The 26,845-nt window shown below is 36.5% G+C and overlaps 1 protein-coding gene across 1 annotated transcript in view; it reads right to left on the bottom strand.

Moving 5' to 3' along the window:
* Positions 1-18,983: 18,983 nt before the first annotated feature.
* LOC134841569 (calpain-9-like) overlaps positions 18,984-26,845 on the bottom strand; it is a 39,244-nt gene continuing 31,382 nt past the window's right edge. The window contains exons 14-16 of the mRNA XM_063857599.1: positions 26,095-26,173; positions 19,750-19,866; positions 18,984-19,241 (exon numbers count right to left, since the gene is read on the bottom strand). Coding sequence (XP_063713669.1) covers positions 19,156-19,241; positions 19,750-19,866; positions 26,095-26,173 — 282 coding nt within the window. The 3' untranslated portion in view covers positions 18,984-19,155. The remainder of the gene's footprint in view (positions 19,242-19,749; positions 19,867-26,094; positions 26,174-26,845) is intronic.

The following is a 26,845-nucleotide window of genomic DNA, read 5'->3' as shown; positions in this document are numbered from 1 at the left end:
TAACTGAAATGTTCTTCTTTGTTATCTTCGGACCCATTGATGTTGTTTTGCGTAGCGACGAATTATACTTTGCTTCGGTAGGTCTTTTTTCAGCTACCGGTACCCTGCTCCGCCTCATTATTTCTATTTACAATTGCTCTTATTTACAATTCTACTATATACACAATCCTATTCTAAGAATAAAATCTTTCGAGAGGGGAAAAACAATTTTCTTTAAAAAAAAAATATACAACGTGGTGAAAACCTTGTTTCAGTTCTCTTTATTAACTTTTCGAGAAACTTTCCTTATCTGTGGTCTCAACCGTACCTGGTTCCAATTAGTCTTGTTCTATCTTAATTCTGTCTTAAAACACTTCTTGTAATTTTACTTCAATTTTTTACACTACCCAAGACTTCCAATTGCCGTCCCTACTCTTCTTTGTACCGTCCCAGGCTTCTTTCTCCTGTCCCAAGACTGTTCGGTACCGTCCCAGTACTTTCCGGCAGTGTCCCAAGACTCTTGTCCAAGACTAATGTCCCAAGGCTAGTGTCCCAAGACTACTGTCCCAAGACTAGTGTCCCAAGACTAGTGTCCCAAGACTAGTGTCCCAAGACTACTGTCCCAAGACCCTTGTCCCAAGACTCCTGTCCCAAGACCCTGTCCCAAGACCCTGTCCCAAGACCCTGTCCCAAGACCCTTGTCCCAAGACCTTGTCCCAAGACCTTGTCCCAAGACCCTGTCCCAAGACCTTGTCCCAAGACCCTGTCCCAAGACCTTGTCCCAAGACCCTGTCCCAAGACCCTTGTCCCAAGACCTTGTCCCAAGACCCCGTCCCAAGACCTTGTCCCAAGACCCCGTCCCAAGACCTTGTCCCAAGACCCTGTCCCAAGACCCTGTCCCAAGACCCTTGTCCCAAGACCTTGTCCCAAGACCTTGTCCCAAGACCCTGTCCCAAGACCCTTGTCCCAAGACCCTGTCCCAAGACCCTGTCCCAAGACCACTGTCCCAAGACTGTACTGTCCCAAGACTGTCCCCATACTGCTCTGTCCTAAGACTTCTTCGGCACTGTCCCAAGACTGTTGACAAGTGTCTGGGTGGTGGGACTTCTTTCCTCTTCGTTATGGGGACTTCTTGATTCGCCGTACCTTGTACCACCACTCAAGCTCTAGTAAAATTTTCCCAAAATCCTCTCTTAAAAGCCAAATGCTGACCCCCCTTTTTCTTATTTCTCTTTTTGGCTACCTCTATTTCAATGTTCCAAGTAAGTTGAGACCAAAACCTGTGCGCAGGAATCACCTGTTCGTACAAAATTTTAACACAAATCCTCACCAAAATGCAACAAAAATCTAAGCAAGAAAAAGTAATAAAAACAGAAAGATGAGCCCACCTAAAATTCAAAGGTGACAAATGTCTACCTTCTATCGAAAAAAAATGTTTTGTACCTAATTGCCACGCGTTTCCTTCCCCCCTGCTAGCGATCTTATGGGGTATTACAAAAACTGTCTATGTCCCTTCCCCCCTACCAATCCGACCAGGGTACCTTCCTTAACTCGAGTTCAAATTTCGATATCCACCTAATATTACCAACGCGTGTTAATTTCTAATGTAACTAAGTCAACGATGTCGACTAATTAGTTACTCTAATTTCCCCCTTTTTACAATTTACAACCGCCAACCTCTAACTTAACCAGCCCCCCTTCTAACCTCCCCCCTTTTTAGCCCCCCTTCTTAAGCCTAAAATTACCTTAAGCGCCGGGTGCTAAACCTCTCAAGAGAAAACCGTAGACCTGTCTCCAGGCCTGCTCAAGTAAAAACGTTCCTCAAAACCGGGGGATGTCGCTTATCCTATTTTACACTTATCTCCTATAATGTAATGTGGATTTTAACGATACCCGTTCTGCCCAACTTGAGAACTCGAGAATTGCCAAATCCTTCTTGGCTGCTTTCCCACTCGACTGGTCACCTGTTCCAGTCCAGTCTCCTATTGGTTCAGCTCAAGTGTCCCTGAACCACTTTCCCACTCGGCTGGTCACCTCTTCCAGTCAAGTCTCCTATTGGTTCAGCTCAAGTGTCCCTGAACCACTTTCCCACTCGGCTGGTCACCTCTTCCAGTCAAGTCTCCTATTGGTCCAGCTAAGTTCCAAGCTATCTGAAAACCCTTGACAACGCCCCACTTCGGGCACTTTATTCAGTTTACTGGTTTAAATTGCTAGGTTGATCGAAACGATCTAACTTGTAAAACAGTATGGGTATACTATTTAATTAATATAAAGGTTTGATCCAACTAATCTGGTGTCAAAGTCACTGTCTTTTTTCGTTTTATGGTTTTTGTTCCTTTTTCTATTCTTTTTTGGTTTTTGTTTTGCTTTTTGTCTTTTTGCTCGTGTTTTTGTCCCCCTAGTTGCCCCCCTTTACTCGGTTAGCTAAGCCTCGTTCGGAGAGCGTACCAGGAAATTTTCTCGAGTTTTCTTAAAAAGCTATCACGGTACAACCGGAAGGTTTGCACGTTCCTGTCGAACCGTAACGCCGGTACTCTAGAATGGGCATTCAGCCCGAAGCTGTCTCAAGTGGGTTCGACTCCGTAGTCTTGATGTCGTAAACACCCAGGAGCGCCATAAAAACACTATGTAACATTCGTCTACTGCAGTCACACATGAGGCTTAAGAAAAATAGGCTCTATAACCACTGGCTCAAGGGTCAGGGACACCATCTCTTGTGTTTTTCTACCTCAAGAACGGTCGGAGCCAGTTCGGTTCGCTTGTGACATGAGACTACGACCCGTTACAGCTTAAAGGCTACTACTAAAATATCCCCCCACTCTAGAATTAGAAACGTCCCCATACTTAGGTCTCTAGATACCCAAAATACATGAACGCCGTTAAAAACCGGGTTGGAACAATCCGTCAAGTTACTTTTTATTAGACAGTGGAACCTTGATCCATTTCAGATGGATCAACCTAAAACTCGCCTTACCTCAACATAACAATTATAAAACACACTCTAGGAATTTAAATTAAGTACTCACATTGTAGCACGCTCAAGAACCAGGAAGTAAATAAGTCGGTAAGCAACTCAAGAATTAATAAAGTAACTAAAATGAGTTTAACGTTAGTCAGTTTTAATAATAAGAACAAGTTTTTTCTCTAGACTGTAAGTTCTCGTGAACCATTGGGACACTCTAGCTGTCCACCTTTCCACCGAAGGTTCACTCTGGTCCAGTTAATAATAGTACTCCAATCACAACAATCCAGTTCGTGGGAATGCTCTCGTCTCTGTTTTAGATGGGACAGCTCTACTCTTGTTCTATTGTGACAGAAATTGCGAATAGCAATTTCCCACCGTTTTATTTAGCAACTTTCCCGCGATTGTTACTCGATCGTTCTCCTTCTCTTTTTCTGATTTTCAGTTATCGCGAGAAAATCGTGCATGACAGGTTCCATTCGAAATTTTGAAAAACTAAATTTCACTCCAAAATCAAGTGTTTTTTTTTCTCTCAAGGCCAAACTTCCGAATATGACCGACTGGCACATTTTTCTCGTGTTCCTGTACGACCGTTTTTCACTATATTTGTCGTTGTTCTTCTTTATCGTCCTTTCCACTCAAAATGGCCGTCTTTTTGTATTTCTCAGAAATACTGGCCCGTCAATCGAAATTTTGAAAATTCAAATTTTCGGAATATCTAGACACTCCTTCGCAGCATTTTTTTGTTGCTAAGGCCTTTAGTCGTCTTTTTCTGTCCCGCCGGAAGGTTGCGCTGTGCCAATCTGGCAGAATAGCACATACCACAGTGTATTCTTCCTTAATTAGAGATAAAAATTAATTTTCATACCTTACTTTTTGTTTTCTGTAAATTAGTACGTCAACTGAGGATAAATTCTGACGAATGTTGTTCCATATTGTTACTAATCTTTTGAAAAAAAAATTTCTACGTATTCACCATTATATCTTTCAACTAGGTATAGTTTTTTGTTCTTGGGTTTTTTTCGATTTGACAATTTTCGTATTTGATTTTTTCATAAGCTGGCAGTCGTTTATTTTTGATTTACCAGTAGCGGCAAACTGATTTCCAGTCAAGGAACATTGAAACTGGCATACTATTATGTTTCAACTTCAAGTCTGAAGATGAGTTATATTTTGCGCATTTGCAATATGTTTTTGTAGCCCAACTTACTTGTTTTTCGAGTGATATGGTTAGATTTGTGAAAATTCCGCTCAGAAGAATGACTGAGTAGTAAAAATGACTTATAACTAGCGCATTCATAAGCATACTTTTCTTTATTCGAAATGGTGTTTGATTGAGTAATGTTTTTATTCCGCACGCCATTTTCGCTGGCCATTTTCCATGTGCCCGAAGATATTCAACATTGGATTTTTCCTCAATTTAATTGTCAACTAAAGTAATTAAATTTTTTTCTTTATTTTTTCTTGACTAATGTCGACTGAACACAGAGAATTCAGTTTTTAGTTTTGAGTTTAAGAGAGTGGGACTCGAAATATTTAGATATGATTTTGCAGTTTTCCTCAGGTTGCCGAAGTGCAAAATTTAGTTCGCGGTTTTCAAAAAAAGTAGCGTATTGTGGGCGTATTTCACAAATTTACACTTTCTGGAGAATTTCTGATTAAGATCATTCTCCTACAGAATGAAAATAAGAGCTCCCTGTGGAGCATCCTGATTTAGTGAGATCCAATTCGTCTCGATGTTATTTACAATAGTATTTTTCTGTCGGTTGCTTATGAATGAGATCAATATAGTTATAGCACTTTCTGAAAAATTAAATAGATTCAGTTTTTGTTGTAGAGATCCATGATCAGAGAAATCAAAAGTTTTTGATAGATCTAGTAATTGGATAAACTTATTAAATAGTCTTTTTCATATTAAATGTCTGGTGCTACGACGAGGTCAAGATTGACCTCTAAAAATCAAGAAAGTTGCACCATGTTTTCCAAGTCAGTGGGGGAGGACTGGCTGATGTGCGAGGGCTGCAAAAAGTGGACGCATAGCTCGTGTATGGGATACTATCATGATATCTTCAAATTTCTGGAGAGGACCGCAAATGTAAAGTTTCTGTGCAATGTGTGCCTAAATGCTAATATTCGTCCAAAATCTACTGTGGATGTGGGCGAGCTGTCAAAAGGCATTGAGGACATCAAAGAGTCCTTGGAGATCATAAAATCTCGGCCTACGTGCAATCCTTCTCCTCCCCAACTGGAAGCTAAGTATTCTAGTGTCGTTAAATCTAGTTCCGATATTCTAATGGAATGCTGGAAAATAGCATGGGTACTGACAGCAAAATTGATGAATCGAATATTTTTGAGCACGATGAAACAATGATAAGCGATACAATGAAATTTCTTGGTGCAAATGCAGAGAAAATTTCTTCTTTCCGCAGACCCGGAAAATTTAACGCAACTAATAAAAGACCCAGACAGATTTTGGTGAAGTTTCGAAATGTTATTACGGCAGATAGAGTATTTGCGCGTGAAACCATGTTGAAAAATTACGAACCAAAAATCAAACGAAACAAATACTCAGCTTTTGTATCAAAATCCTCAAATAAAGAGGACCAAGAAAGGGAACGAAACTTGTTAAAGAAAAGACGCGAACTACTCGAAAGCGGAAACAAAGCAAAGGATATAAAAATCAGAAATAACATATTAAATCTGAAAACCAAGCAGTAAATTGCACTGAATGACTACCAAACAAAACCGGTGAATTAAGAGCACTTTGTTACAATGTAAGAAATTTATTCAAACTAGAAAGAAGACGAACTTTTTCGAACAGTATAATTTTAAAGAATTTTGTTATTTGCCTGTCTGAAACATGGCTTACAAATGAAATCTGCAAATCCGAGATTTTTCTTGGAAATTACAACTCTTTTCTATCAAACAGAACATCTTCGCTGCAATCAACATCTCACGGTGGAACATTAAATGGCGTAAAGTCAGTCTTAATGTCAGAACCTGCAAATTTTAGTTTTAGTACCAACGGAGCGGCAGTAGCATGTTACATTAAGCTAGATAAACGGAAATAGCTTTTTGTCTCTTATTGTATACCGCCTGCCAATAGCAAATATGCTCTGAAACCAAGTGAATTAAATAATCTGTTTAAAGACATAAATGAATTGCGGAAGAACTGTGATTTGCTTGTTTATGGTGACTTCAATTACCCCTCAATAAATTGGTGCAACATGTCATCAACTAAAGAAACGGAAATATCATTTTTGGAAGAAATAGAGAATCTTGAAGTTTATCAAAATGTTAAGTTTAATACTGCCTCAACTGGTACTCTCCATTGATCCTCACCAGCAATAAAATCCATGTAACAGATGTTCATACCTTAGACAATAACGATATATTGGGAAAACTTTAAAAACATTATCCGGTCGAAACCTCTTTCAACGTGGAGTTATCGGATCTTATGCGTCGTAAATTTTTTAAAAAATCCATATTTAGTTATTGCAACGGTGATTACGATTTACACAATGAGCAAATACTAGAAAACCCTTTTGACACTTACTGTTGGTCAAATGTAAATGTGATACTAAATCATTGGTATAACTGGTTATCCTCGCTTATTAAAAAGTGTATTCCAAAGCGCACTAAACATAGATCATCCTTGACGCCCTGGATAAGTCAATTGACTTCGAATCTTATTAAACGTTTAGATACAGCTCAAAAGAAATATACCGAGTCTAATCCAAAAAATTTGCACTTAATTGAACAGACAGAAACAAACGCCGAAATGAACAAAGCCGATTATGAACAGTCTCTTGCGTCAGAGCGATTAACGGGAAAACTTTTTAAAGCTTTTCATAAGTCAAGCTTACCAAGTATAATGAAGTACAAAAATGAGACCGCCGATACCGATCCATTAAAGTCAGAATTACTTTCGAAATTTTTCGCTTCTGTGTGCATTGATTCGTATACGTTTTCAGAACCACCCGAACCTGATTTCAATACAGTCCTTGATACAAATAATTATACTGAGCTCGAGATACGTGAAATATGTCAATCTATGAACACGAATAAAAGTAAAAGCTTCGACGATTTACCGCCTGTACTGTTCATTAAAACACAATCATCTCTATCTAATTCTATCTATCAATTTTTTCTAAAATTTTCCAAACTAGGCGTTTTCCAGACTACTGGAAAGCAGCCATAATCAGCCCAATTGATAAAAAAGACGATAAAAGTGACATTGAAAATTATAGACCCGTCTCCCTTCTTTGTATAGTTTCAAAAATATTAGAGCGTATAAAATTTAGAAGATTATACGAACATCTATCACCTATGTTTCATAGTTCACAACATGGGTTTTGGAAGAATAAATAGACGGTCTTACAGCTATTAGTTTTCTTACAGATAGCCTACAAAAGTCAGAACGAAGCGAGTGATATGGAGACTGTTTTAATGGACTTTAGTAAAGCGTTCGACCGTGTTGACCACGGTATCTTCTTGATGAAGCTTTTCAAAAACAAAGTAGGTAGAAATTTGATCAAATTATTGAAATCTTATCTATCAAACAGGTCCCAATCTGTCAAAGCGAATAGCGAAATCTCATATCCAAAGCCCGTAACAAGCGGAGTGCCCCAAGGAAGCATCCTCGGGCCATTTTTTTTCCTAGTTTTTATTAATGACTTGCCTTCTCTTTGCCAAAATGTCACACCTTTACTTTTCGCCGATGATGCAAAATTCATCAGCCGTAAGTTTAGCTAAAAAAGAATTTAAAATGAACTTAATGTGATATACAACTGGACAGTTCAAACTAATATGCCATTCAATGGTGATAAATGCAGTCACGTGAGCGTTAATAAAAGTTCAAACAAACTTTGCTTCAACAATACGGAAATTAAATTAGTGGACACTCAGAAAGATCTAGGGGTTATAATTTCAAGTGACATGAGCTGGAATCTACACATTGACAAAGCATGCTTAGAAGCAAATAAAAAATTTTTTCGCGATCAAAAGAAACATATCGAATTTAAACAGAGTAGCAAAACTGAATTTGTTCAAATACATGATAATCCCCGTGATTCTTTACGCAAGTCCGTGTTTCGATTTAAATAAGTACGTAATGTCCGAATTAGAGACAATTCAGCGAAGAGCAGTAAAATGGATTTGCGTTGATAGTGTCTCATACAAAGAAAACTTGAAAGTACTAGGGATTCTTCCTTTGCCAATGTATGTTCAGCTAAACAAGGTGCTGTTGCTTTCAAAACTGATTTTGGGACTTTATGAGGCATTTAATCTAGACATACCATATTCCACAAAGTTCTCGCACGCCAATTTGTTTCAGTTGAGACGTCGAATGAAAGCCAAATGCAAACAGAACTTCATGTACCAAACCTGTCGACTTGCGAATGTGTTAAGAATTGATTTAAGAGAAGGGATTGGCTTGAAACAACGACTTCTAAAACTCTTCTGGTCGAAATTCGAGCAATACAACGAGAACGACAAGTGCACTTGTAAATTAGCGTGCGATTGTACGGCGAACAATTGCAGAAAGAGAACTGTTTTATGAAACGAGAAACTGAAGGGGTCCAAACCCCTTGCGTGAACGACAGAATTCATATTACTACTACTACTACTACTACTACTACTACTAATACTACTACTACTACTACTACTAATGAGTAAACAACAAAAATTTGTTGTTTTCAGTCTCTTTTCCAAATGATTCTGTGTAAGATAACGTCAATAGTTGAATAAGACAATCGAAACCAAAGTTGTTTGTTACTTCGGAGGTTGTTTGATTGTATATACTCATTTATTTGTCTTTAAAGAAGTTTTCAAGTTTTTTTGATAATGCTCCGGTTATTAAAATTGGCATGACGAATGCTTTGTAAAGTTGCTCCGGAAACGAATCGTTTTTCACAATCTCATTTAGGTGCGTATAATTTTTATTTCAACCGTCTTTCAGAGTCCAGGCTGGAATTTCAGGAGGTCCTGGAGTTTTTTTGCAATAAGGCCGAGTAGTTTTTTTTGCTTTGAACGAAAAATTATAAACTGGATTGAATTTTTTTATTAGATGTGTCATTTGTCATTTCCTAAAAGAAGCTTGGAATTTTGTCTTTTTTTGTCAAAAAAACAGCCTAGTATTAAAAACTTAAAATTTGGGAGGTTTGCTACTTTGGTATTCTTTATTATTAATATTTTTAGAAATAGAAAAGTTACTTTCTGTTTTTTTGACCTTCTTATGTCAATTGTGATGTTTTTTTTGGCGCTCTCTTTTTGACGAAAACAATTGTGATATAAATTTTTCGTCCTCAACATTCATTCCAGGTTTATCCTTCAGTATAAATATTGTTTTAGGCGGGGCTTCTGATTAATTGCTTTTGTCAAATTTTGCGCAATTGATAGGTTTAATCCGATTGTGCACCCTGAGCTTAATATGAAAAGTGCGACTAGGTGATTCGGTTTAATCCGTTGAGTCATAATAAAAGAGCTGCTCGAATGGTCCTTCAAACTGAAGTCATAGATTATGGTCCATCAGAGTCTTTTAGGGTTTTTAAGTTTATTGTTGGCAACGTCAAGATTATACGGTATGAAAATTGTGTCGAGAGAAGTTTTCTCATCTGTTTTCAACTAATTCAGGTTTAGGTCTCATAAAAAGATCAGATTTGAATTGCATTATTGCGCATAGTCTATGGATAAAGCAAGTTCTTCAATAAATTTAACCTTATTGTTTTAATTTGGGTTGAACGATACATTCAGCAATGTTGTTCTTTCATTTTTGTTCTATGAGTTTCTATTTCTATTCAGATGCTATCCTTTTTTTTGTAGGATGTCTAGGTTTTGACGTAGCTTTGGGCTTAGGTTTTTTTTTGGTAAAAGCAGCATGATACCGCCTCCTTTTAAATTTTTGCTATTTTTGGAGAGGATCTATCAAATCAAAAAAATCATAATTTGATAGGTCTAGTGTTCAAAGTTTTTTGTGGTTTGAGTCCTTAAACCAAGTTTATGAAAAACCAAAAAACTGTACTAGTCCCTATTTTTTTTCTACAAAACTTTTGAGCTCTGATCGCTTCCTGCTTAAGCTTCTACAGTTCAGATGAAGAGCTTTAAGGTTAGTTCTTCATTTTTTTAAACTCATAAGTGATGTCTTCATATTTCAGCAGGGGACCAGGGTTTGAAAGAATTTCTCTTGCTTACTTTAAGTTGTTTTCGAAATCATATAAACAGCCATAACTGAGCTGAAGATAAAGAAAGCAAAAACGATGTAAATAACTAATAAGAATACTGGTTTGCTTGAGAGGCAACATATTTGAACTTATAATGTGCAAGATAGGCACTGTGTTTTACATATGCGGGAAAACTGTGACAACCAATGAAAAAAATTTTTTTCTATAGATTCGTTTATTTAAGCAGCTAAAAAAGTTTATATGTAGCCTGTTTAGATCTTGGGATTTTTGTGTAGCATGTTAAGGTCTTGACGTAGGTTTGGTTACTGGTTAGTTGGTACGACCGGCATGACAACGCCCCTTTTTAACTTTTTGTTGCTCTCGGAGGATCTATCAGATCGAAAAAAGACAATTATTAAACTTTTTAGTGTCCATAGTTTTTCGTCGTTTGAGTCAGTAACCCAAAATTCTGAAGGATGAAAAATTATATTATCCCCCTTTTTTTCGCGAAAGTTATGAGCTCTGTTCGCTTCCTGTTTGAACTTCTACAACTAAGATGAAGGACTTTAATGTTATCTCTTCAATTTTCTAACTTGTGAGTGATGTCCTAATTTTTTATCAAGGGACCAGGGTTTGGAAAAATAACCACTGTTTCTTCTTGATTATTTTGAAAATCTTATAAATAGTCATAAATAGTCATGTGTTGCCATTATTGTAAGTTTTTACCAAACAAAACTCGACTCATATATCATCGCATTCATGATTGTGATTGGTAGACACAATGTGACTGTTGGTTAACACTATCATGGTTGACGCAATGTGACAGTTGGTTAAACTCAATTGATAATATAAAGCAATACTAGTAAAACTGTTTCTGAATCAAATTAATACGCTTCAAATTCTCAAGTAAGTTCTTATACATATTCTTATTAGGTTTCATACTAAGAGTTTATACATGGATGATTTCTCAAATCATCACTTCCTCCCATGTTTTCCTAGAAGATCTGTAAGTACAGAATTTCCATAGTGTTTCTTTTTTATTTTCAGGCAAGATTGTTCGGGTTTGTCTGAGACCAGTTCAGATTGATATTTTAGAGTTGTTGGAGGATATTTTTCCTTTTCATGTTGCATTGGATTTTCAATATCGACAATATCCATGGTTCCAGTTGTTGTTTTGATCTGTTGACTGTATCTCGCAATCTGTTTGTCATTTCAAGAGCAGGCCGTTCTGATTGATTGGGTAAAATCAACGATGTGATGTGTTGGTTCCACGTCGAACAATGAAAGTTGCAGGCTTTGCTTCCGTGTTTTCTATCCTTGAGGCTTGAGAAGATATTTTTCACATGCTTCAAAACCAATATTCGCAGGTAATCTGATTTTTTGACCAAGAACAAGTTCTAGTGGGTTTTTGTCCATTGCTTTGGACGTGTTTATATGCGTCATTAGGACTCGTAGAAGAAACGCAATGAAACTGACTGATAAATATTTTCTCATGCCTTCATGGCACGTTTAACCGTCTATATTGCTCTTTTTGCTGGTCCATTTGCTCTTAGATGACAGATCGGAGGTTCCAATGAAATTTTCTTCAAAATTGCATCATGTTTTGAAATCATCTTTCTCCATTTTAGGCCGTTCTCACAGAACAGAGTTTTTGGTACTCCAAATCTTGCAAAGACTGCTAACAGACCTTTGTTGACAATTAGAGTCACTCTGTCATTGGTTAAGAATGCTTCAATCCAGCTCCTTCTTGAACCAAAAACAACCAAAAAGTTTCATTACTCTTTGATGTGGGCCCAATCCGTATAGGTTCTTTCCTATAATTATGCTTCTGGCCAAATTAAAATTTTTTCTCAAGCAATGCTCTGTTCCTTTGACAGAACTTGCATCTTTCGATATGTCGTTCCACGCCTTGTGAAAAACCAGTCTGCCAATCAGCACTTTTCAGAACCGTTTTCTTGCCTGTTTTCTCGGATGAGTCTTGTTGGCATCGTCTCTATTTGTCTTCTTAATCTCCGCGGTAGGAAAATTAAAACGCCCCTGTAGTTGATGCCTTCTCGTATTATCAACGTTTCATCTCATTTCTTGAAGTGTTATTCAAATTCTGAGCGTCGTTCCAATCATCAAAAGTTCAATCCGATTGGAGGTCGCTTTTGAAGTCGTTCAGCTTGATTGTCTGCGTGTCTGCAAAGGAAAAAATTCGAGAAGTTTGAAAAAACCTTGAAAAATTATATCTATCGGAGGTCACGCTTGAGATCATTCAGCATGATCGTCTGAGTGTCATTCTCAAGGAAACAGTTTTTCTTCTCTTCTGGTGTCTGGTCGTCGAAACGCATTCTGATAGGGGTTTCCGCATCTGGGAGCTACTCTCCTGGCACCTTTTTCAATACCGTCAGCGCACTAGCCCATCTGGTTATTCTAGCTGATGCTGTTTCCTCAACTGATGAAAGCTTCCTTGAAACGTAGATCACTGGATGTCCTTCTTGTGAGAGATCCTCGCCAATTGCCTGCTCTGAAGCATCGGTGATCACAGACAATTCTTTGTCCAGGGAGTAAGATTGCACGACAGGTTTCGAGCAGTGTTATTGTTTGATACTCTGAAACGTTTGTTGTTTTGGTCTGTCCATTCGAAGTCTTGACTCCGTAAGTCATTGGTTGGGAGCATCTTGGTGGCAAAAAAAAACAGAATCATTCGTCCGTAGAAGTTTGTTTGCCAGTCCGCAAAATGATTGAATTTTTTTGTGATTCGCATGTATCTTGGTGCTTGCATTCTTCACAACAAGCCTATTATCAGGCTTGAATCCATCAGTTGAAAGTGATTCGCCTAAAAATGCAACAGTTTAGAGTAGTTTCGAGATTGACTTGGTCTCCATGACGGTTAATATTTTTTCTCTGTGAGTCGTCCTATGACTGCCGTCATACGCTTTTCGTATTGCTCACGTGATGTTCCGTAGACAAGTAGTTCCTCTTGGAAGGTAATAACGACTCTGATTCATTTGAGTGTATTCGTGCAGTTTTGAAATATTGTGGAAGAGTTCTTCAGCCCTTGAGGTAGTCAATATATCTTGAAGAGCCTCTGTTGGTTGTTAATTCTGGACACTTCTTTTGCTTCATCATCTAGTTCGATTTGTTGGTAAGCGTCTGAGAAGTCAATTTTGCCGAAGAACTTGGCTTCATAAAAATTGTTGAAATTTGTCTCCATGTCAGGTAATGGGCAGTCTTCGTCCATTATTTTGACATTGAGAGGAATTTTGTAGTCGGCACGAAGTCTGAGGTCACCTTTTCTGTAACACAGCTGGTGACGTGTTGGTAGTTCCTCCGGGCTGCACTTGCTCGAGGGCGTCTTGACTCATCATCTCCAGTAGCTTTGCTTTTGATGTCTCTTGCATCGGCAACGGAATTTTGCGTGCTTTGCAGAAAAGTGGTTGAGCTCCATGCTTCAATTTCAACTGGGCCTTGTATTATATTCTTCGACTCTCGACAATATCCCTGAGAGCCTTTGTATCGAACAATAACTTGGTAAGAGATCGCTTCCAAGGATTCCGAAGTTCTTGTTCGATCGTTTAACTACCAGAAGTAGATTCGATCATTCCATGTCAGTTCACAAACTGCTATTCCATTGAAGTAGAATTTGCGTCCTTTGTATGCTTCTAGAGTCAGAGCAGTTCCTTCTAGATTTGGTCTCCCAGGTTTCTCCCAGAAACTCGACGATATCACTGTTGTATCAGCACCTGTATCTATTTGCTTTTTCTCTCAGTGGACGGCACTTTCCCATACGATGGCCATGCCGATTGCAAAAAAAACATATATTTTTTTAGTTCCCTTCTCAGAACTTTCTAATTCCCCTCTGAGAACTAACCCCCATCAACATGACGGCTTACTCGTTCAATCCTGTTGTTGCTTAATTTACTTCGACACTTTTATTGCAAACGGACCTAACGTACCCCATGAGTTAAATCTCTTACCCGTTGAAAAACAACATTTATCTTCGGGCTGTTTCACCTTGAAGTTTGTACGTTCCGATTTACTTCCATTGTAAGCTTTTTCAAAATGTTTTGGTTTTCTGAAGGTTGACTTGAATTTTTTGCAATTTTTTCTCTATGTTAACCTTGCATGTTCCAGTAAAATGCTGTGCTTGAAAGCTAAACAGTAAAACAGTTTTCATATCTGTCAGATTTAAACTGTGTTTTAAGTCTACTTAATTCAAGCAGTTTGAGTTAAGAGTCTGCTGATCTCAACCCCGAGATAAAAATCTTTCGAATCATCTCGTCTTCCGCTTAAGCGTTTTTTTTAAGTTCAGAACATTTATAATACCCAGCAGATTCTTGAAGTCTTTCAAGAAAGTCGTCGTCAGACTCTCTTTGATTCCGAACTGTCATTATGATTTTGGCTCGTTCAGCAACGACCAAATGTGCTCTGGGTCTGCAGTAGTCTCGTAGCACAGTGTGGATTTCATTGAACATCATCTTGCAGAGGGTTTTTTTTGGCGAAACAAGTCTCTTCAACTACAAGATTGCTCGCACTCCACATTGACGGAGGAAAAAAATTCGCCCTTTGAAGGTCTGCGGGATGTGTTCCCTCTGCGACCTGGTCGCTTTTCTTCTCTGACAGTGCTCTCCCAAGAAAAGCAACCAGCCAAGCAATTGCCTCTTCAGTTTCAAAAAATCTAATCAATTATTAAGGTTCGTCGTTTCAGAATTCCAGTAGGAACACCAATGTTGTGGATCGATGAAAGGCGAGAGATTTTTTTGAAAACGTTTTTGAGATCGATGTTGCTGATAGTTTACCAAAAGTTTAGTTAGTGTTTGTAGTTGTTATCACTGGGAAAAGTATGCAAAAAAAACAAGATAAGTCATTAGAGATAAAAATCCTTTTTGTTCACGTGTTAAATCAAAATTGGAGGAAACATGTGGCAAAAAAACGCGTTTTTGTCGGCCAAAGTTGGATTGTATAGCGTTTGGTGAGGCGATTGGATCTTAAGAAAAGTTGACGAAGTTTTCGCAAGAAAAGTCGTCAAAAAATCGACATGCCTCTCTTAAGAAAAACCCAGATCCGCACCTACTTGAGACCCCGAGGGAAAAAAGTCTCGCACATTTTATACAATCAGATGAATCTAAGAATTGGTAAACTTAACAAACAATTTATTGACAAAACTAAATATTAATTTTTTGGTTCAAAACTTCATTGCGTGAGACTTGAAAAATATGCAAAAACGAAATGAAGTCTGTCTCGAAAAAATTACGAACTAAAACGAAATGAATAAGAACTCTCTCGAAAAAATACACGGTTCGGGTCTTCGGGACTGCGTTATGCTTTATATTTTTTTTTGAAGAAAACGTTTTTTTTGAATACCAAATTTGTTCTGCACTTCAAAGTGGCGTTTTTGTGCAACTTGAAAGAAATCTTTAGTCAATGTTTGCACTTACTGCAGTGTTGTCTTCAATTGTTTTCTATTTAAAAAGTGTTGTTCTTTTTTTCTGTTGTGTATCCTTTACTTTTCTGTTGTGTATCCTTCGGGCTGCTTTTGTACGTATTCATCGATTGAATTGTAATGATCGATTGATCTTTAGCACTCACAAAGACTTTCAAAAACTGATTATACTGCATTTATAGTTGATTTTTAATGTTTTTTTTTGTTGATAAAACATTTGCAAACAGTCGAAAACTCTCGATTATAATGACTAATGGATTTTTCTTTGGGAAACAGTAATTTTAGAATCTATTCTTAAGATCAGTCTTGACTGACTGTTTTTCAATTTTAGAGGAACCAAGAAGAATTATAACATTTGTTGTACCAAACTTGATAATCAGAATAAACACTAGGTCTAAGATTTTTTTTGAGCAATTGGAAACTTGAGCTATTTTTTTTCAAATTCTGCCAATCGATATGACCAAAAAAGCTAGTCATACAATTTCCCTTCTTGAATTAAAACTGATCATAAATTTTCCATTCAATTTATCAGTACAGAAAATCCATTAAAATTTTATGACTAGTATTGTTTTCGTATGAGTAAAATGTATATACAGTTTATCCATATATCAAAAAAGCAATTTTTTGTCGTTCTTCTCAATATTTTTGCTTGTATTTGTAACCAAGACAAGACACTGGCTTTCTGATTGCACAACACCCTCAAGACCAGTAGCAGACTTAGGGTAATTGGACACCTCCATAGAGAATCGACCCTCTAAAGACCAAAAGAATCCCCTTTGGCACTATTTTAAGACATAAAGATTTGGCTGACGGACCTTATCTTTCTTCAAAAGCACCATAAAATGCGAACTTTGAGGAAAAACATGGCAAAAAACGCGTTTTTGTTGGCCAAAGTAGGGTTGTATAGTGATTGGGGAGAGCTCGGTCAATCAAATCAGTCGATTATAAAAATGTTGGCAAAATTTTTGCAAAAAAAAGTCGACATGCCTCTCTTGAGAAAAACATAGATCCTCCCCTGCTTAGACCCCGAGGAAAAAAATTCTCACACATTTTATGCAATGAGATCAATTTAATAATTGTGAAACTGAACAAACAATTTATTGACAAAACTGGGTATTAATTTTTTGGTCAAAATTTTGTTGCGTAGGACTTCAAAAATATGCAAAACCGAAATGAAGTTGTTTGAGTTAGCTTTTTTTAGAAGAACCGTCTCGAAAAAAGTACAGTTTTTGGGTCATGGGGACTGCGTTATGAATAATGTTTTTTTGAAGAAAACGTTTAAGTGAATCCTAAATTTGTTCTGCAATTCAAAGTGAAGTTTTTGTGCAACTCGAAAGAAATCTTTAGTCAATGTTTTTATTTACTGCAGCGCTGTTATTTTCAATTTTTTTTTAATTTAAAAAGTGTTGTTCTTGTTTTTCCGTTTTGTATCCTGCGGGCTGGTTTTTTACGTATTCATCGATTGAAACATGAGCACTCACAAAGAATTTTAAAATTGATCTTAATTCATTGGAATTGATTTGTATAGATTTTCATTGCGTAGGACCTGAAACATCGTTTTTTCATTGCGTAAGACCTAAAAATCATGCCTGAAACATCAAAATGAATTTTTTAAAGTTTTTTCATAAGATATGTTTTGGGTACATGTTTCGGGTATTTAGTACACGTTTCGAGTGTTTACGGCTATGTTATGCCTAAAGTTTTTTTTTGTATCCCAAATTTGAGATTCCCAAATTGGTTTTTTCTATTCAGTCATTTTTTGGGGATTCAAATAATAGATTTTGGCGAAAAAAAAATTACACATCATAGAAGATCACCCCATTGAAGATCAAACCCCTCTGAAATCAAATATAAAATTTTTTTTACGTTCAATCTTTTTTTTGCAAAAAATCTGAGGGCTCAAAATTTGCCAATTTTGTCATGCTGTGGACTAACTTATAAGCACTCTGAAGATTTTATTCATGATGCTGGAAACCTAACGCGAACTATTTATGCCTGGCGAGTTATCCAGCAAAACAAAGTTGAATTGAACCGGTCGTATTAATTTCGTGCGACTCAAATTGTTACACTTGATTTTTCATATCAATAAGGGTTTCTAATTTTTCATGATTTTTTTCCTAAAACTATTCGATATGGATTAGGGGGCAGTCGGAACATTCAGGGTTTTGCTCTGATACATGAGCAGTCTTTTTGTATTCTATTTGAACAAAAAGCGATGAGCCGCTTTTCTTTCAGAGCAACATTAATAAAAAAGACTCATCATCAAGATTATTCACAATGAGGAACCAAACAAAACAAAATTCGATACCCTGAATGTTTCAACAAATTTAAAGTCGTTTTTTATTTTTAAAAAAAGTATTAAAAAAATCAAGGTTCCAAAAAATGTTTTTATTTTTTCATTAACTTCAACTCAGCAGTATAATAATAACAACAAGACTCCTCGTATTAGGGTGAAGCCCTGAAATTTCCGACTGCCTTTGAAGGTCTATGGAGCAGTAATAACATCGAAAAAATAAATGTAATAAAGTAGAATGACATTTTTTTTTGTAAATTTGAGATTTTTGTTGAAGTGCAAAGTCACAGATTTGGTTCCTAGTAACAAATCAATCATGACAAATAAGCTTCCTTCAACCAATTTGGAACGATTTCCAAGACGGATTAAATCTCCGCTAAAGACAACAAAACCTTTTGAATGATGTTTTTAAAATTCCGTCAAAAATGGCAAGTGAAAAAGTCGAAATTTGTCTGAAAAAAGCACCCGAGCTCAAACATTCCGTTACTTTCGTTACAAAAGTCGGAATTAAAAATTGTCAGATGAACAGTTTCTTAACAACATTCAAACTTCGTGTTCCCGATGTTGGATTTTCTTGCGAAAATTAAAATGCATTAAAACCCAACAAATATCAAAAAAACGGCAATGTGGATTTCAAACTATGTAATACTTAACCAAAACTGCTTGCACCTGCTAATCTGTTCAATGAGATGAACACCACTAGAAAGAAAAATGAAGCAATAAGTTGTATCAGAAAAAGCAAAAATGTACATGATGCTGTAAATTTCGAACACGTGTGGGAGTTTCGAATGAACGTTGGGTGATTCCAGAAATGGCGTGCTCCATAAATTGGGTTTCTCAAATGGCTTACTGTTTCCGATTCCACGAAAATTGAAGTGGTTTCATCACTATTTTCAAACGTAGAGTTGGAACTTTCGAAATCAATTTATAACAAAAACAAAAATATTTGTCTTGTTGTCAACCATTTTTTTGATTGCGGCGTCCCTCATATGCGCTACCACTGATTGACAAATATGGAAAGATAGCATTTCAAAAAACATATAAATACATACAAAACATTTTGCTGAGAAACGGGGCATTCTGGACCCATGCTCTTCTGACAGATTTTCACATGTCATGTTTTTCAACGCAATAGCGGACACAATTTGGTAGATTCCAACTCGACGAAGGTCTCACTGGAGTTCGAAATATTGAAAATGGTTTGTGTTGAATTTAACGTAAATAGTTCATATTTTCAAATCCAGAAAATATGGCTCACAAATATTTTTCATATAAAGCTTCGTGCCTATCATTATTTAAGATTAACAAAACGAGCATGTTTCTCGTGTTGCTTCTACACGTATAAGGCAAAGTTTATGAGTTGACTCATCGATATTTCGGCTGTGGTGTCCTTGTCTACATCATACTCTGCACATGCCGCTGAAACACAACAAGCATCGCATTATCCCAAATCTCAAAACTGACCCCCAAAAAACTGAAGTAACCCACACAGAGGTAAAAAAAAAAGCTCCATTTTTAAAATTTTAGAAAAAACGAGACAAAGGCCCACTGCATTGAGAACCTGTAAAAAACAAGATCTACCAAGAATTTTGGCCGTTTGTATTAAATTGCCAAATTTATTAAATTAGCATTTTTCACCATTTTAAGGAAGTGGAAACGTAGCCGACATTGAAACTTTTTTGAAGCTCTTTTTTTGAAGTCTCTAAGGATTTGGAGGTGCAAGTTGCACATAGGAAAACCATTTGTGAGTTGAGATCTTGGACCAGGCCGAAATAGTATAATCAAACGCGTTGGTACATGATACTTGTCGAACGACCATTAACTGTTTTTTTTAGACTAGTTGAACACTCATCCGAAAAGAGTGACTGCCTGTGCATCCTAGTGAATCAAAGAGAGAACTGTATGTATAGAAATATTGACTGTTGACCTAGACAGCTGGCGACTTTGGCGGCTATGGCGATGAAGTCGTTGAGGGAGATGCCGCCCCCTTTGTTCGCATATCTCACCACAAGTTTCGCCATGATCTTTTTGCTCAGAGACGCACCTGAAAAACCAAACAAGACTGCTCGCATCAGGGTGAAGCCCTGAATGTTACGACTGCCTTTTAAGGTCTATGGAGCAGTAATAGCATGAAAAAATTAAATATAACAAAAATTGATTTTTTTTCTTCAGATTTTGAGATTTGTTGTGAAAATCATACCCCCAAACGCCATATAAAAATCAAAGTGATAAATTTCACTTCTAGTAATAAATCAATAAAGGCAAACAAGACTGTTCGTATCAGGGCGAAGCCCTGAATGTTACGACTGCCTTTTAAGGTCTATGGAGCAGTAATAGCATGAAAAAATTAAATATAACAAAAAAAAAATTTTTTTTCAGAATTTGAGATTTGTTGTGAAAATCATCCCCCCAAACACCATATAAAAATCAAAGTGATAAATTTCACTTCTAGTAATAAATCAATAAAGGCAAACAAGACTGTTCGTATCAGGGCGAAGCCCTGAATGTTACGACTGCCTTTTAAGGTCTATGGAGCAGTAACAGCCTGAAAAAATTAAATATAACAAAAAAAAAGATTTTTTTTTTTCAGAATTTGAGATTTGTTGTGAAAATCATCCCCCCAAACGCCATATAAAAATCAAAGTGATAAATTTCACTTCTTGTAATAAATCAATAAAGACAAACAAGACTGCTCGTAACAGGGCGAAGCTCTGAATGTTCCGACTGCCTTTCAAGGTTTATGGGGCAGTAGTTACATAAAAAAATTAAACGTATTACATTAAAATGAAAAAAAAAATCTAAATATGAAATTTTTTTATGAATCATCACCCCGAACGACATATAAAGTACAAAAGATCAGATTTCGCTTTTGTAACAAACCAATTATGGCAAATAAGCTTCTTTCAGCCGATTTGAAACGATTTCAAAGACGGATTAAATCTCTGCTTACGCGTTAATAGCGCGAAATATATCGCTCGTTAATTGTCCCAAATTGGCCAAAATGGCAATCTTTAAACCCTCATAACTTTACAAAAAACAATCACAGGAAAAATATTGTTTCAAATTTAAGTTCAAGACAACAATACCTTTTGAATGATTTTTAAAAATTCCGTCAAAAATTGCTAATTAAAAAAAAAAAAAAATATCTCTGGAGAAAAAAAACCCACCCCGAGCACAAATATTCAAGTACTTTTGTATCAAAAATCGGAACAATAAGCTTCTTTCAACAAATTTGGAACAATTTCTTAGACGGATTAAATCTCCGCTTACGCGTTAATAGCGCGAAATATATCGAGCATTAATTGACCCAAAGTGGCCAAAATTTAAACCCCCATAACTTTACGAAAAATAATTTTTTTTTCAAAATTAGGCTCAGAGCAACAATAATTTTTAAATGACAGAAATAAATTCCGTCAAAAATGTCCAGTTGAAAAGTCGAAATTTGTCTGAAGAAAAAAAATCCACCCCGAGCACAAATATTCCGTTACTTTCGTTACGAAAGTCGAAACGACAAGAAAAAAATTATAAGTCCATCTTGTAGAAACATAAATCTTGGGCGAGCCATATTGTAGATGTAAAATGATGTAGAAAATCACATTAAAAAAGTAGGTAGACATTTTGGACCCGCATCAAATTGCCCGACTTCAGTTTTTAACGACTCGACCTAAAATTGCTATTCTACCTACTCCACCCTAACTGAAAGTAATTTGATTGACGACCGAAGAATTATGTTTTACTGTTTAGCTAATGAGCTTAAAATTATTTTATGACCAGTAGCTGGTCAACAAAGCAAATTTCTGATATGAAACTTAAGTCGGGAATCTTTTTTGTTCCTACCATTGAAAATGGGAAAGAATTTTGTATACGAGTGTTTTAATTTTTTTGCCTTCCACACAAAATCAAGTACCACACTATATCATCGAGTTGGGTCGAGAAAAACCGGTTTGAAATTTTTGATTTTTGGTCAAATTTTGAGCTAATAAGGTGACCGTGTAGGCTTACAATAGCTTATTTAAGCTTATTTTAGGCCGTGAAAACTTAGTTTTACTCAATTAAAAGTATTTTTGGTGTTTTTTAGCTCAATTTTGGGAAACAAAACTTAAAAATTGATATATTTTACTATGATTCTCAAATATGCCTAAGTTCTATTTTTTCGCTCAGATATTTATCACAACATACAAAAAAAAACGCACCAATTTGGAAAAAAAAAATTTTTTTTGTATTTTTTAAGACTGTGGTCGGAACATTCTGCGCTACTTGCTCAGTAACCGGCTATCCTTGTTGCTTCTTGAATCCTTTGGGGTATTTGCTTGACAAAATGTTTACCAGCTTAAGATTCAAAACGTGAACTTTGCCGCAATGCTAACAGTGGACTCTAACGAAAAACTATGGATTTCAAAAATTTTACTATCGTGAAAAACATCAAAAAATGAAGGCAGAATTATATGACGTCCCGAGTTTGAACCCCCGGCTCTGAAACGCTTAAGGTTTTGTCCTGACACGAGCAATCTTTTGACAAATCTATTCCCAGAAAACATTCAATTTAGAGAAAAAATTACTTGTTCGAAAAGTAGATCTTTGTAACTTTGTGGCCTTTTAGATGGCATATGAAAAACCAACCTAGACTTTTGATGGCAGGACGTAATTCAAATGCACTGAGAGTGTTGGATCTGTCGGCATCAAACTCTTTGAAGGTTTCCTCCGGGGAAATAATTAACCTCCGGGGAAAATATAGCCATCTTTGAAAAACTCGTGGGCTTCATTTTTAACTTGCATGATCTCATTGATATGAAACAGCCATTTATGGGTTTCTGTTAATTGCTAACGCTTCATTCAAACGATTCCTGTACTTGTAAAAAAATTTGAATTCTCCAAAATCTCCATTAACACTCTCTGCCATTTTTTCAAAGATTTTTTGGAAATTTTTGTGCTCGGCCTCTTGAAATTAATGCAGACTGGTGCAGAGAAGTAGATGACATTTTATCAAAAAAAAAAACGTTTCGCAAAATCTCGTCAAGCCAAAACGTTTGTTCGCGCTTAAATTAATCTTAAATTAATGAGGTCATTATAGCGCGAAAGTGAAAAAGCTAGAATTAGATTTTCTTAGACAAAAGGCCTTGAAAACTACTGGTTTGTCCAATTAAGGTCAGTTTGCCATCAAAAATGTTTATAGATTTTGAGATTGTTGGAAACCGTATTGCTAAAATGTTAACCAAAAAATTTTTAACTCATTGTTTTCAGATGTTACTTTTTCTTCATATTATCTGTTTAAATTGCCGATAATTTACAGATATTGAAGCAGGTTTTTTAGATCTTACAGGATACGAGAGTGCGGCACATTTTGGTCCTCCGACCCGGACATTAGATTTTCCGGACGATATTTGCGAACAATTTTTCTTGGACGACAAATTTGCCGAAAGTGACCAATTAGCCGAAATTGTTCCAAAGACGACCCAATTGGCCGAAAGTGTCCAATTAGCCGAAGTTTGTCCAAACACAACCCAATTGGCCGAAAGTGTCCAATTAGCCGAAATTTGTCCAAACACAACCCAATTGGCCGAAAGTGTCTAATTAACCGATATTTGTCCACACAGGACCCAATTGCCGAAAGCGTCCAATTTGCCGATATTTGTCCAAACACGACCCAATTGGCCGAAATTGTGCAATTAGCAGAAAATTGTCCTAAAGTATCCCAATTGGCCGAAAGTGTCCCATAACCGATATTTGTCCAAACACGACCCAATTGCCGAAAGCGTCCAATTTGCCGATATTTGTCCAAACACGACCCAATTGGCCGAAATTGTGCAATTAGCAGAAAATTGTCCTAAAGTATCCCAATTGGCCGAAAGTGTCCCATAACCGATATTTGTCCAAACATGACCCAATTGGCCGAAAGTGTCCAATTATCCGATATTCGTCCAAACACGACCCAATTGGCCGAAATTGTGCAACTAGCCGAATAGTGCCCTGAAGTAACCGAACTGGCCAAAATTGTCCAATTAGTCGAAATTTGTCCAAACTTGACCCAATCGGCTGAAATTGTGCAATAGCCGAAAGTGGCCCGAAACTGCCGAATCGGCCAAAAGTGTCCAATTAGCCAAAACTTGTCAGAAGGTGACCAATTGGCCGAAACGAACCAATTGGCCAAAACGACGCGATTGGCCGAAACGACCCGATTGGCCGAAACAACCCAGTGAGCCGAAACTTCCCAGTTAGGAGAAGAGGAGGCCTTTTAAGGTATCCTGATTGTGGTTTGTGGACATCCATTTTTTCTCAACATCCGAAGTTTTCCATGGATTTTGGAATCTACCGGTGAACGCCTCTACAAAACTTGTAAGATTAAAACCAAAACTTTTTTATTTGTGCTAGCTTGCTGATTTGATGCTTTAAATTCTGATACGAGGTTTTTTGATGGCAAAATCGTAGCCCCCAATTTTTCTCGATACTAAAAAACTGATCAGAAAATTTTCTGTGGGTTTAGGAAAAAACCGGCCTCATAAACTTTAATTACGTTATCCTAACACCGTGTTTCTAAGCTCAACACTGTATCGAAAAAAAGGCCGAAAATTTTGAAAAAAAAATTGAAAATTTTTGATTTTTTTTTCCAAAAATTTCAAAGTCTTGCAAATTATTCAGCAAAGCGCCTAGTTTCATAATAATTTGATTAAAACGACCGAGTCGAGTTTTTTGCCCAAATTTCGGACTTTTTAGAAAAAAAACTCAAAATTTCGCAAACGCATCAAGTTACTGTTGGAACTTGAACATTTGGGTGAAAACGTGGAAAAAAACTTTTTATAAAAATAATCCCCCCACACGCCATAAAAAGTACAAAAGGATAGATTTCGCTCCTTGTAACAAACCAATTATGGCAAATAGGCTTCTCTTAACCAATTTGAAACGATTTCTAAGACGGATTAAAGCTCCTCTTACGCATTAATAGCGCGAAATATATCGCGCGTTAATTGCCCCAAATTGGCCCAAATTGGCCAAAATTGCAATCTTTAAACCCCCATAACTTAACGAAAACTAATTTTTTTTCAAAGCTAAGCTCAGGACAACAATAACTTTTAAATGATAGAAATAAATTTCGTCAAAAATGTCTAGTTAAAAAGTCAGAAAAAATTATACAACAAGAAAAAAATTATAAGTCTATCTTGTAGAAATATAAACCTTGGGCAAGCCATATTTTAGGTGTAAATGATGTAGAAACTCACATAAAAAATGTAAGTAGACCTTTTGGACCCGCAAAATTGTTTCGCCTTCAAAAATTTTTTAGCGCAAAAAAATTGCCCGCCTTCAGTTTTTAATGACTCGACCTAAAATTGCTATTCTACCAACTCCACCCTAACTGAAAGTAATTTGATTGACGACCGAAGAATTATGTTTTACTGTTTAGCTAATGAGCTTAAAATTATTTTATGACCAGTAGCTGGTCAACAAAGCAAATTTCTGATATGAAACTTAAGTCGGGAATCTTTTTTGTTCCTACCATTGAAAATGGGAAAGAATTTTGTATACGAGTGTTTTAATTTTTTTGCCTTCCACACAAAATCAAGTACCACACTATATCATCGAGTTGGGTCGAGAAAAACCGGCTTGAAATTTTTGATTTTTGGTCGAATTTTGAGCTAATAAGGTGACCGTGTAGGCTTACAATAGCTTAATTAAGCTTATTTTAGGCCGTGAAAACTTAGTTTTACTCAATTAAAAGTATTTTTGGTGTTTTTTAGCTCAATTTTGGGAAACAAAACTTAAAAATTGATATATTTTACTATGATTCTCAAATATGCCTAGGTTCTATTTTTTCGCTCAGATATTTATCACAACATACAAAAAAAAACGCACCAATTTGGAAAAAAAAAATTTTTTTTGTATTTTTTAAGACTGTGGTCGGAACATTCTGCGCTACTTGCTCAGTAACCGGCTATCCTTGTTGCTTCTTGAATCCTTTGGGGTATTTGCTTGACAAAATGTTTACCAGCTTAAGATTCAAAACGTGAACTTTGCCGCAATGCTAACAGTGGACTCTAACGAAAAACTATGGATTTCAAAAATTTTACTATCGTGAAAAACATCAAAAAATGAAGGCAGAATTATATGACGTCCCGAGTTTGAACCCCCGGCTCTGAAACGCTTAAGGTTTTGTCCTGACACGAGCAATCTTTTGACAAATCTATTCCCAGAAAACATTCAATTTAGAGAAAAAATTACTTGTTCGAAAAGTAGATCTTTGTAACTTTGTGGCCTTTTAGATGGCATATGAAAAACCAACCTAGACTTTTGATGGCAGGACGTAATTCAAATGCACTGAGAGTGTTTGATCTGTCGGCATCAAACTCTTTGAAGGTTTCCTAAACATAAACTGTAATGACTGTCTTCATTTCTGATATACATATTTTTCCTGAGTTCTTCATGATCGATTGACAATATCGTCCAGACGTGTTGCCACAATTATGAAAAATCTGGTACTGAGGTTTTGAGCCATTAGATTACACTTTTTGAGTAATTACTTATGGTAAGAATTGATTGTGTATCTTGCTAAGCAAGCTAAGTTTTTAAAAATTAGGGTGAGGCAACATTACCCAGCCCAGAAAAATAACCAAAAAAGTTGCACGTAGGTCTTAATCAGGGGCACAACAGCGGTTCGCCGTGATGAGCTGTACAGCTCGTATGTTGGCCCTTTCCCTCGTGGATAAATGGTCTTAAAAATTAGTACGTTGTCTTTTGGGATGTGAAAAGTCACATTTAAAACTATCTTTGTTCGAAATAGACAAAAGAGGGACTCTTTTCCACTTTCCCCCACATTTGAGCTTCAATTTTGAAAAACTAATTGTCCCTAGTCATAAGGTAATGAAATTTTCCATGGTGAACAAACTAAAACTATTGTGAACAAATCTGTCTTTCATATCTTATTTCGTAACGTAATATCACGCATTCAGCCATAATAACACGTAAGACAATTGAAAAAATGGAAGGGGAGTGGAAAAGAGCCATAAATAGACTTTGCTCGAATCAGTTTAGGT

This window comes from Symsagittifera roscoffensis, chromosome 3 (assembly GCF_963678635.1).
Source record: "Symsagittifera roscoffensis chromosome 3, txSymRosc1.1, whole genome shotgun sequence".
NCBI classification, from domain to species: Eukaryota; Metazoa; Xenacoelomorpha; order Acoela; family Convolutidae; genus Symsagittifera; species Symsagittifera roscoffensis.
Note: the sequence above shows the minus strand (reverse complement) of the source record. Positions and strands in the feature narration are given on the sequence as shown.